Source organism: Diadema antillarum, unplaced genomic scaffold, assembly GCF_040938485.1.
Source record: "Diadema antillarum isolate AM-2024a unplaced genomic scaffold, OU_Dant_1.0 seq00001836_RagTag, whole genome shotgun sequence".
In the NCBI taxonomy this organism is placed as follows: Eukaryota; Metazoa; Echinodermata; class Echinoidea; order Diadematoida; family Diadematidae; genus Diadema; species Diadema antillarum.
Window position 1 is genome coordinate 222,780 of NW_027272509.1, and position 12,221 is coordinate 235,000.

The window sequence follows — 12,221 nt, forward strand, 5'->3', positions numbered from 1 at the left end:
CAATTGATGATGGGAAAAATGAAATAAAGGTCGACAAAATGGGGAGGAAAGCTGCATATTATCATTATGAAAATACGATAGGTGAGGAGGTGGCATATGAGATGGAGTGAGTCGATGTCCCGTCAGTTCGGAGTAATGACCGGAAACCAGTCGCTGGTAAGTGTAAATCGCTGATACGAAGATCGGTCACATGTAATATCATTTTTTGTTTGTTTTCACATTGGGAGTAAGTGATTTAAGACGTACACAGAGGGGTTGTAGAGGGACATCGAAATTATGTTTTATAAATAGTACATAACTATATTTTTATCAAAAAGTAATGAAGAAATACACTGCTATAGTATAACTTCTACCAACTGTTTATCCATTTAGCTAGCTACATACCTCCATGGTTCACCCTTGCTGTGAAGCATTAGTTCGGGGGGGGGGGGGGGGCGGTGGGAACAAGAAACTGCATTCATGTTGAGCAATTATTTTGAGACCACGTGACGGACTTATCCATGTGAATGAGACCGGCAGTGCGGTGGGTCTCCTAATCCTAATCCTAATCCTAATCCAGGCACAGAAAGAATTAGTGACGTTTCAAACTGCGATCGACGGTACTGTGCTTTTTTTTTCTGTTTTGCTCTGTTTTTCTCCGTTTTATTCGTAGAAGATTTTTCGCGTTGAGCTCATCATCCAATATGGGTGCGTTTATTGTACCCAGCAGCTAGAGTAGTACTGAAGCAGATTCGCTAAAAACACGAAGCCGGTACTAGGCCTTAATTCTCACTGACCTACACTGACAGACTGATCGAAGCACTGATCAGCATTATAAATACCTCAACAAATGCTCTGTTTGTTGTCGCACGCGAGCGTCTTTCGTGGTCGCCTAGTATAGTGAGAGCTGTTACGTAATAGTCCCCCAAATGGATAAAATAAAATCGATGGAGCGTTCACGGCATTGTACAGTACACTCTCATCCGCTGTGAAGAGGGAAGCCATGACTTGCATAATGGTTTTCTTCAGATCCGCTGAAAATCCCAGTAAATACTGCTTTCACACCTCGGTATAGAAATTACTGTCAAAAGGATAACTCGGACCGCTATTTTGGAAATATCCCCGTCGTATCCACTAACAAATTTAAATACGCTGTATCACCGTCACTGACCCGGCAGCCGTAGAGAACAGGCCTACAGTCGGTCAGGAGATAGCATACACGCTTGTATTGTTGCTAGTGATCTAATTCTTTGGGCGACGAACAGCCGATTTTCGTCTTCTGTAGCATCAACTATTGGTTCATATTACATCTTAGCAGACGGCAGCTCACCACCAGCGCATGGAGGACAGTTTGAGAATGTAAGTGTCAATATTCAGTATAGTTTCGGTTGAAGTGAGGATTCCGCTTTTAACTTTTTTTTTTGCGAGATACTTTGAAACCACTCTGTAGAATGTTAAAGAACATATAATTCTAAAAGGAATTCAAAGTTTATTTGATGAAAATCGGGTTTGAAATGGCTGAAGTATCCAAAAGCAAAGTAAAGCAAGGCATTCCCAATGAAAGGTGTGTCCCACCTTATATCATTATCGCTTTATTTTGAATACCTCAGCCATTTCAAAATTAATTTTCATCAAATCAACTTTGATTCTCTCTCAGAATTAAATGTCCTTTAATATTTCGTAAGAGGTTTCTTATTATCTAAAAAGAAAGTCATTATAAGAAACATTTGAAACCTGAAGTATATACCTCAACCGAAAGTATGTACCCTTACCATCCACATGTGGGTTGTGATAGTAGAATAATTCCTACCATTTTCATTCTGCTGTAAAACTCTATCATTCCATTCCAAGTTAAGTTTACTCCAGAATAATACAAGGCCCGAACACCAAGTTATACCACAAACAACATTTTTACGCCCTCTATCATAGAAGAGTTCGATCCTGGATAATAGAGCAAGAGTAATTGCAATTAATTGTTTTTAAAATACAAATTTTTGATTATTGTGTAAGAAATTATCAGGCATTGATTGTTACATTTGCCATTTCTTCTTGTATTCACTCTGAAAGCTTTCTAGTTAGGAAACTGCTTGGAACTTCTGTATAATATCATGATTAAAACAAGAGGAAGGGTAAAATGCCAGGTATTATGCAGGATGTGATTCGTTTGACGTAAGTTTTACTTTTATAAGGTATGATATGTAATTAGGGTATATTAACGAAGGATTCTGCAAACTAGAGAAGATTGATTTTAAGTTTGTTGACAAAATTTAATGACAAAGTGCCGATCGAATGATCAAGCAACATTAAGGAGAAGAAGAAGAAGAAGAAGAAGAAGAAGAAGAAGAAGAAGAAGAAGAAGTTGGAGTAGTAGAAGAAAAAGAATTATAGGAAACAAGATGGGATGGTGCATGTCAGATACCACAGATATGCGGGTGTATGGGACTACAATGTTTTTATCTATTCTGTATAAAACCGATCATAAAAACTTTCCCGTCTTGACTGATGAAAAAAAAAGCAAGATATTGGGTGAAATCATTGACCCTCTGTGACCCTATAATAAACTTTAACAATAAATTCCCCCCTCCCTCCTTTTATACTGAAACGCAAAATTCTGAACAGTACTATGTAGGCCCCTACATGACTTTTTTGTTATACAGATTCAATTCAAATAGTTTCACCTCTAACACTGAAATTACTAGTAATGATGATAAGTTTTATAGGACACACGGACTTTTTCAAAAATTGAATTGATAGTTTGTCAGTACACACTCATTTTAACTTATCCTCTAGATATAATGTTCTGTTTACATGCAGGTGTTGCGTCTTATATGTTAACGTCTTTCAGCCCAAAACCGGGAGGTGAGGGGGGGGGGGGGGGGTGGGTGGAGGGGAAGGGACTTCAGTTTGCCTAACAATAGTTGATTCATGCACTGACAATTCCAATGCACCAGACTCATGGCATAATCCTTTGAGTTATCTTTTCTTCATATTTTGGAAGTCCCTGATTTAAAGTAATACATAGGCCCTATAAATTCAAATATCGAATTTGTACATTAATTCATGCCACTCTTGCTTAATCTGATAGTGGTATAATTATGTTCCTTTTTAATGCTGGAATTACGTTACGAGAGGTAACAAACGGGCATAGTCTTTTGTGTCAGTCTTGTGAAATCCCCTCGTAAATCGGGATTGTTCAAGCAGCAGGGTTGAAAATAAAGATCCTCGGGCATTTGCACCTGACACCATTTTTGATGTCGTCCATCCTGTATTTCTTTATAGGCCAGGCCTATACTGTATAGGTCCCATATACTATTATCGATTTGATTTTATAGATTCTGTCTGTCGGTAAAATATTATTATCGCATATTTTCAATTGATGCTGCAAACCACGAGTAGTTTGAGCAGCTTAGAGGGTCTGAGTATCTGAAGAATTTGTTCGCAAAAACCGATAAGTCCATATTTGCCAAATGGAGATATTTGCGATTAAAGGTCAAGAAAAATAATGAGAATGATAAGAGAATTTTTGCTTCTTTTGACCATAATTTCAAAAATGTACCTTTATATGTAATGACCAATATATCATTTAAAAGGTATTACTTTGTACTTTATGACAGAGACCGTACTTCAAAATCTTCAAAAAATGGACTTATCGGTTTTTGCGAACAAACTCTTCATCTGTTTCTATGTAAAAATGGTTCTCACATCGGTTGGGACCTTGTAATCCTGGCCAGAATGAATGTGAAGTAGATTGGTCGTTACCTGTGGACCATGGAGTTTGACATGCCCATTGTCAAAAACTGCCGAAAGCCAGTAAAGTGACCGAATAAGGTGAATTTATGCTTTTTGTAGTTTTAAATATCAGCTGGTATTTTGGGAAAAAACTCGTGATATACAACTGGAACATAATCACTTAAAAATCAAACTGATTAAAAAAACTGAGTTCCATCCGAAAATCAAATATTTAAGCTAAGAATACCGTAAAATCATGCCTCATTACTCGAAGCACCATCGGAATAATCGACTTGTGGACCTACATAGACACTGCTAACGTGCTTTACAATTTATTCAGATATCTTTGAAATGATAAGAGGGAAATACAAAGATATCTGTAAAAGTCGATGGAAAAAAATACTGACAAAGTTATATGAAAAGTGAAAATATATGATTGTTCAATACAAAAATGTACTCTTACAAAGCAAAATTTCACATTTGGCGTGAAATATCGACATGATATGAACTTTGTCAAAATCAAGTAATCTAATCAAAAGTTTTCAATCTTTAACAGAAGAATGATATATATCATGTTACCTGGTTACAGGCACTGAAAAATAAAGATATTTTTGAAATGATTTTAAACAATTTGAGCGACCCTGCAACCAGTAATGCTACAAACACGTTCAGTACAGTAATACTACTGACATGTAGTTCGTTGACACCGGAGAGTTCGGAGTGCTGATGTAGAGAGAAAGAGAGAGAGAGAGAGAGAGAGAGAGAGAGAGAGAGAGAGAGAGAGAGAGAGGGAGAAAGAGAGGGAGAGAGAGAGAGAGAAGGGGGGGGGGGCATTAATAAACTGTCCGTGGCACTGTGTATTAAGATTTGAAGCGTCATCTGTGGCAAGATAGAAATAGCCTAGCGCCTGGCAACCGGCAACTGCGTGATTATGACGTAATAAAGGCCAGTGGAGGACAAGATCTTGAGGAGATCTCATACTCGCGATGTATTGTGATGTGCAGAGCAAAAACACCGACAGACAATACACGGGTACCTATAGCTAGCTATTACAACTCGATTCTGTATTGGCGGCGATAGTCTAGCCAACTACACTGTGGGTAGTGACCCGCCAGGGTGCCCGTTGGGTATGGGTGCAGTAAGATCAGCCTAAACTATGTACACTGGGTCTACTCTAAACTATTATGGATGGGTCGGATCGAAGGTAACTTTGAAGAGAGGTGTTTAACAGGGGAGCAACTTTTAACTCTTCCACAAGTGCTTAAGTTTTGAATCATGGCTGATACAGGGTGAGTAATAAATGACGAAATGATTTTACTGATTCAATCATTTCATAAGTAGAACGGTAAAAAAAAAAAAAAAATGTCTTCTGCCGGCTATGCCTTTTCATTTTCAATAATTTTACATTTGACAGGACGGCAAGATAATGACCGGTGCGGGATGAGAGGCAATCAATACGGATTTGCACGTAGACCAGTGGGTTTAATTGAGAGTGACCACTGAAACTGGACATTAGGCCTACTCGCGCTAGAAAATCTTGTCGTTGCGCTTGAATGTTTGTGGTCAGTTCTTCTGGATCTATAGACTAATCTAGTTGTCTGCTTATCGCGTCTTATAATTCCACTCTAATTCAGCGACAGAAGCATACTAATTAATAACTATAACCTCATACAAGTGCACGATACATATATGATATTTTCATGTTATGGGAACTATATGACTTATGTTCGATTGTTGTTAAAGGGATTGTATAGTTTTGGTTGAGACATACCTTCAGATTTCTCACATTTTTGTTGAGATAACATTTGAGAAACCTCTTTACGAAATGTGAAAGAGCATGTAATTCCAAGAGGAATTCAACGTTTATTTGACGAAAATTGCTTTTGAAATGGCAGGGATATCCAAAATAGAGCAATCCTAATAAAAGGTAGGACCCACCTTTTATTATGATTGCTTTGTTTTACTTTGTTTTTGGATGTCTCAGCCATTCCAAAACCGATTTTCGTCAAATAAGATAAGGACAGCAGTCCTCATCTCCACCAATACTATACTATCACTTTAGTGCATCATTATCAAAGTCATTAATTCATCAATAGGCTATAACCGGTAGATTGGAATGCACACAGCGTCTTGAATACAACCCCCCCCCCCAAAAAAAAAACAACAACAAAAAAACAAAAACCCAACAACAACAAACAAGCAAGCAAGCAAGCAAGCAAACAAACAAACAAACAAACAAACAAACATTGAAAAGACAAACCCAAAGCGGATTCACCACATCTGTTCATTGGAGGGTCTCGGGGATAATGGCATTGTATCACGCATACTCACCTTTGTCTGTAAGCAATGTTAACCATTATTTTTTTTTAACCCGTTTAGGACGGACCGATTTTACTACAACGCGCATTCCTCATAGACACTATTAAGGGATAGTATAGTTTTGGCTGAGATGGGTATATTCAGGTCTTAGCTTTTGCGAGATAATGAGAAACCAATTAAATGAAATATTAAAGAGCACACTATTCTAAGAGGAATTAAAAGTCTATCTGATGGAAATCGGGTTTGAAATTGCTAAGTTTTCCAATAACAAAGTGGTCCTAGTAAAGATTGGTTCCAACCTATTATTAGGAGAACATTATTGTTGTTGTTTGTTTTTTTTCTCGATATTTCGGCCTTTTCAAATTCGATTTTCACAAAAAATCCTTAAAACTAATTCAATCTATCTTAGAAGGGTATGCTCTTTAATATTTCTTTTAAACGGTTTCTAATTATCTCGCAAAAAGTAAAGCCTGAATCCCCATCTCAGCCAAACCTATATACCATCCCTTTTACGTGCTGTGGTATTCTCAGGTTAACTTTCACAAACTCTCTCTACCAACCATGCAATGCCGTCACTGCACCTACTGTTGATACCTTCTAGAAGGCTACCCTGCCAATCATCAGAAGGTTGGAGCCTGCTGTTAGGTCCGAAATGATGCAAGCATGACAGATAAAGTTGTACATGTACCTGTACTTGCTTACGAATGTCATTTCTTTCTTTTTTGTTGTTGTTGGAATTATTATCAATGGTAAAAACACTTTCAAGCACCGTGATCGACCAAACGAATGTCGTCATCACACCAACCGAACCAGTTTAACTTTCTACTAAAAAAAAGTTGCTTCAAGGATTACCCATTCAAGGTTCAAGGCCCGTGGAGAAATTTTGCTTTCCAAGATCCCTATACCTCACAGAAAAACACACAAACAAACAGATAAACGAACGAATACGTACACAAACACATACACACTTTACAGACGTCAATGCTACACCAATACTAATCGTATCTGTCTCCACTTATCAAACGTAATCAATTGTCTGAAAGATGTTGATGGCATAATAGACCTGTGGTTAATTTTGATTGAACAGGCGCATTGTTGAATAATCTTCACTAGACTCTTCACATATAGAAAATAACCAATGACTTTTCTTTCGCCCCTCCCTCCCCCTTCCCTCATCCTCTCCATCTCTCCCTCTCTCTTTCTTCTCTCTCAGGACTGAAAAAGAGGAAAAAGAAGATACTCTCAAAGAAAAGGAAGATACTCCTAAAGAAAAGGAAGATACTCCTAAAGAAGATGGGCCGAAGGTTCCCTTGACACGGCTGGTGAGTAATTTGCAAATACGTTTTATTTATTTATGTTTGTTTGTTTCTATGTTCAATCAAACAATATCTATTGGATGTTGACTGAAGATTCAAATCACAAATGTCTTTCACGCTCCTCTGTAGATAATATAGACGGATCCTATATGTCTCCGATGGTTTTCGATGGAGCTTATGCTCACAGTTTGGTTTGGTTATATTTCTTGATTTTTCAACATGTCAGTACAAGATAAGATCATTGATGATTATGTTTTTTTTTTCAACATTGCTGACAGCAGAGCACAATGTACAGAACATGCAAATTTGTTATTAAACCACCACTGGTAATGTCAAATAAAAGGAATATTTCTGAAGGGAAATATGTAGCAGCGACCGCACATCATAAGCCTATGTATGAAGAGTTTTATCGCAAAAAGAGCTAGATATTTGTGTTTAAAGCTGCTAAAAACAAAAGAAAACTAGAGAAGCACTCTGAGAGCGCAGACCTCCGCCAAGCATGCAAATCGTTTTTGTTCTTCCATAGAGATATCAGTGATTTCCACCCATACGTACTTACAGCATTGTGTGCTGAAAGTTGCCTTCTTTTCCCAATATAGAAGCCTTTGTTACGTCATAAACCCTCAGCTGCACGGCGGCGCGCCTCACCCTAACAGAAACTAGAGCACGCACTTTAGTGCGCGCATGCAAACCTCAAATACGCGCAGCCTGGACTCCCAAGTTCATTGACCCTACCTGCCAAAATATTAAAAATCCTTCATAAATTCCCCCAAAATTATCGGATCACTACCAAAAGTTAATTGTTTGTTACTTGTGTCATTCTCAACCTTTCTTGCAAGTTTCATTCCAATCCGTTAACTACTTTTTGAGTTATTTTGCACACGGACAAACTAACTAACGAACGAACGAACGAACGAACGAACGAACGAACGAACGAACGAACGAACGAACGAACGAACACACAACGGTAACGAAAACATAACCTCCTCCCTTGGCGGAGGTAATAATTAGAAAATACACATGTACACAGAATATTTTTGATCACAACTTCTAGAATATGGCTTGTCATGTCACAAGTCAGGTATTACTTGAAAGGTTTCATTCTGCTTTTTCTGATGATGGACTTTGAAATGTTTAGAAATAGTGCTTAGCTCATTTTGCAATTAAACTACTAGTATTCATAATCTATGCTTGAAATGATGATGGCCTGAAAATGAAGTACTGAGTATTGGAAAGAGCAAGGGAAATGAGGACAAAAAAGAGGGAAATATTGTGACGGTAATTGTTCAATGTACTTCGTGCTGTCTGCCAATGTGCATGGACCTTACAATAATACTTGAGTATTAAGAAGAATGTTCATTATTGTTTTCTTAAATCTGCTTTAGGGTTTTCACAGTTTTCATGGTAACGTTACATTTCAGCAAATTTACATTTATTATTTGCTTCTTGTACTAAATCACTATTTATTCAATTTTTCAATTTTCAATTTCAATTTATTTTCGTATTTCTCGATGGAAAATACATGGTTTATAACAAAATATAATACAGAATGTCCAGCTTGGATATATACATGAAGAAATAGGAATACCAAAGTAATACATAACGGTCGATGTGTCATTTTCAATCAAAGTAAAGGATGCGAAGAGAAATACGATGGAACCTACTAAAAAGCAAAGCTTGTTGAGTGTAGGTCCCAACAAAAGCCTGGTAAGGGGAACAGGATGAGGAGCACGGGTACAATTAAGACCAAAAGTAAGGATAAACAAAAGAGAATGACTATTACTCGGGGCTCAGAAGATTCTTCTCACATGCATTTATGTGTGTGATAAAATGAGAACAAGTAACCACATGCTGCACACTATAGCAGTTGCTCTAATAGCAATTTAGACATGGGAGTGATAATGACGTGAATACTTAAGTACTATTAGGGTAACTTAAAAGGTCGGTAAGTAACGTTACAGAAAGGACTTGAGAAACAAAGCAATGTCTGACAATTGAAAAAAAAAGGTTTGCTAAAAATAATGTAAGATGCTGCAACAAATAGTCGCATTAATTTCAATTATAGCATCATGAATAATGTTGCAGGAAGTATCATTCGCGGTTCAACCCATAATCTTTTAGATAAACCCCAAAACATGGTTAGTAGAACGTTACGGTCAGTAACATTACACTTGTCCACAATATTTCCATATATGGATATCTATCACATGTATATTTTCATACATTATGTTTGTATGGACAGTAAAAATATTTTGTTAATTCTTATTTATCATTGAAGCATGGAAGACTGCTGGTTTCAAAGAATAATTTGGATTGTGACAGCGAATGATTGAGATGTATGTTTACAATGGGGTACTCTTCAAATGCCATGCCGCCCTTGCCCCAGAAGAAAAAGATGAAGAAGAACAACCAAAACAATACCAGGAAGAAGCAGAAGAAAATGAAGAAGAAGAAGAAGAAGAAGAAGAAGAAGAAGAAGAAGAAAAAGAAAAAGATGAAGAAGAGGAAAGATGAAGACAGCAAGAACAAGAAGACGAGATCACTAGAAACAGCACACACACACACACACACACACACAATCTCACCCTCTCAGAAAAAAAAAATATACACCAAGTGCCATATATTATAACAAACTTCCCATCAAACAACTTTACAAAACCAACAGACGCACAATCATTGATAAAGAAAAGTGTTAAAACACGTCGAGAGATTCCATTTTATAGCTCCTCTTCTTGATCATGCCAAACATGCGCATTCCAGTATCGCTACGCGACGCCGCTGGATGGACTTCTCATTTTCATCGGCTCGCTGGCCGCAATGGTGCACGGTGCCGCATGGCCTGTGCTCAACATTTTCTTCGGCAACCTCGTCGACGAGTTCGTCCAGTTCGGGGCGAACGCTACGACCAACGAGACTGATATGACGACCCCGGACCCGAACTACGACCCCGTCAGAGAGTTCGACAACCAGATGGCAGAATACGCCCTGATCTTTACCTACATTGCATTCGGATCCCTAGCCATGGGGTATTTGCAGGTGAGAGCAAACGCCGTGATATATCTTCTAATAACCATTATTGTATTTATTCCATCACATTATTGCTCATGAAGATCGCACGCATTTTAGTATTTCTTTTTCTCATGAAATAATTTTCTCTGATTATCTTATCAAGAATACACGGGAATTATTTTCAATGTATCAACATTCTAATCTGTCATTAGTTATCCCTAGTGATGCAACAACCACGGCATCATGTAACGTGAGTGATTATTTTGTGGGAAATTATACATTTTCATTCATTTATGATGTACCTTTATTCATTTAGTTGTCTATCTAATCGTCAATTGATTAATAAATTCAGTCAGTCATCTCTATCTATCTATCTATCTATCTATCTATCTATCTGTCTATCTATCTTTCTCTTGTCTAGTTATCTATGCATTCATATTTTATTGGCTAATACTATTCATGATGCTCGCAGAAGTGGAACTGCCAACTTTTGGGTACTCAAATATAAGTTTGTTTTTACTTTCATCTGTAAAGAGAAATATTGTAAGAAGCTGATACTTATAACTGATATCACAGAACTGCACGTTTCACACATAATATACATGTATTCCATGAATTACATCTTGTAATTTCAGACATCTATGTGGACTTTAGCCTGCGAGCGGCAGATCTACAAGATTCGAACCGCGTTTTTCGACGCCATCTTGCATCAAGAGATCAAGTGGTTCGACGTTCACAAGAGCGGCGAGCTGACGTCACGGCTGGCCGAGTAAGTGAATTGTTTACCTCTTGTTGCAGCGAATCGCTGTCACTGCATGCAGTATGGTCCCATCGAAACTGGACAGTCAACTCGTTTTCTTGACGATGCAATGCCACACCATGCCCTCTACGGGGTCTAATGAATAGAGTAAAAGTAAACAAATAACATGGTGGATGTTTCATCAAAAGTTGGACATGAAATAAGGAAGTTATAGAATTTCTATCTTTTCATATCTTATGAGTTAGAGTGATACATTTGTATCAGTAAAAAGCATTTGACATGGAGATGACGTCATACCCTCTCAAGTCTCATTATTGGCTTTAATCCACACATTATTTTCACCGAGTCTGATGGGCTTTAGTTATGTTTTATTGTTTTTCTGCTTTGTTTTGTTCTTGGTTTCTCCCCTTTCTCGACAAGGCTAATTATTTCAAATAGCACAGCGGTTGCCTTGTGACCTCCCTAATTTTACAGAAGTTATATTATAAAGAAGTGCGTCAGTTAACGTCAGTGCTTCTAATTAATTACACCACGACGTGAGCAACTTGATTTAAATCGAGTTAACCTGCCTGGTGTTATAAGCGTTGTTCAATGCCCCTCACTGTTAAGCCGCGGTGTGCTTGTGCCTTTTGCTCGCTTACTTGAATGAATGGGCCTTTAAAGGAGAATTATAAATATATTAATTAAATGTACCCGCATGGTTGTAGAAAAATTTCTTTCTATGGTAGATAGGTCGCGTTTACTATAAATGTTTACTATTATGTTTGCAAACTACTTTCAATAATTATGTCTGCCCTCTATACCCCCTGCAGCGATATGATAAAGGTGAAAGAAGGACTGGGCGACAAAATGGCCATTAGTATGCAGTATGCCTTCCTCTTCTTAGGGGGTAAGTCTGATCACTTTTGCTTCTAGGCATGCATGGAGTATGAATAAACATTTCTCAGAATAGATGAAGACAGTGGTACAACACAATGATCACTAGGGACTCTGCAGTTCGAATGAGTTTCAGCTTGTTTATTGATGCCTATTTTGTCCGACAGATGACCTACCTTGTATGGATGATTACCTTGTGCGATGAATGTAATCATGCTGTCTTCCTTTTGTAA

General features: G+C 37.7%; 1 protein-coding gene across 1 annotated transcript in view; it reads left to right on the top strand.

The window, feature by feature from the left end:
• Positions 1-4,983: 4,983 nt before the first annotated feature.
• Positions 4,984-12,221, top strand: part of LOC139712657 (ATP-dependent translocase ABCB1-like) — a 31,806-nt gene continuing 24,568 nt past the window's right edge. Inside the window, exons 1-5 of the mRNA XM_071624465.1 lie at positions 4,984-4,997; positions 7,241-7,349; positions 10,104-10,379; positions 10,988-11,121; positions 11,925-12,001. Of these exons, the coding sequence (XP_071480566.1) occupies positions 4,984-4,997; positions 7,241-7,349; positions 10,104-10,379; positions 10,988-11,121; positions 11,925-12,001 (610 nt within the window). The remainder of the gene's footprint in view (positions 4,998-7,240; positions 7,350-10,103; positions 10,380-10,987; positions 11,122-11,924; positions 12,002-12,221) is intronic.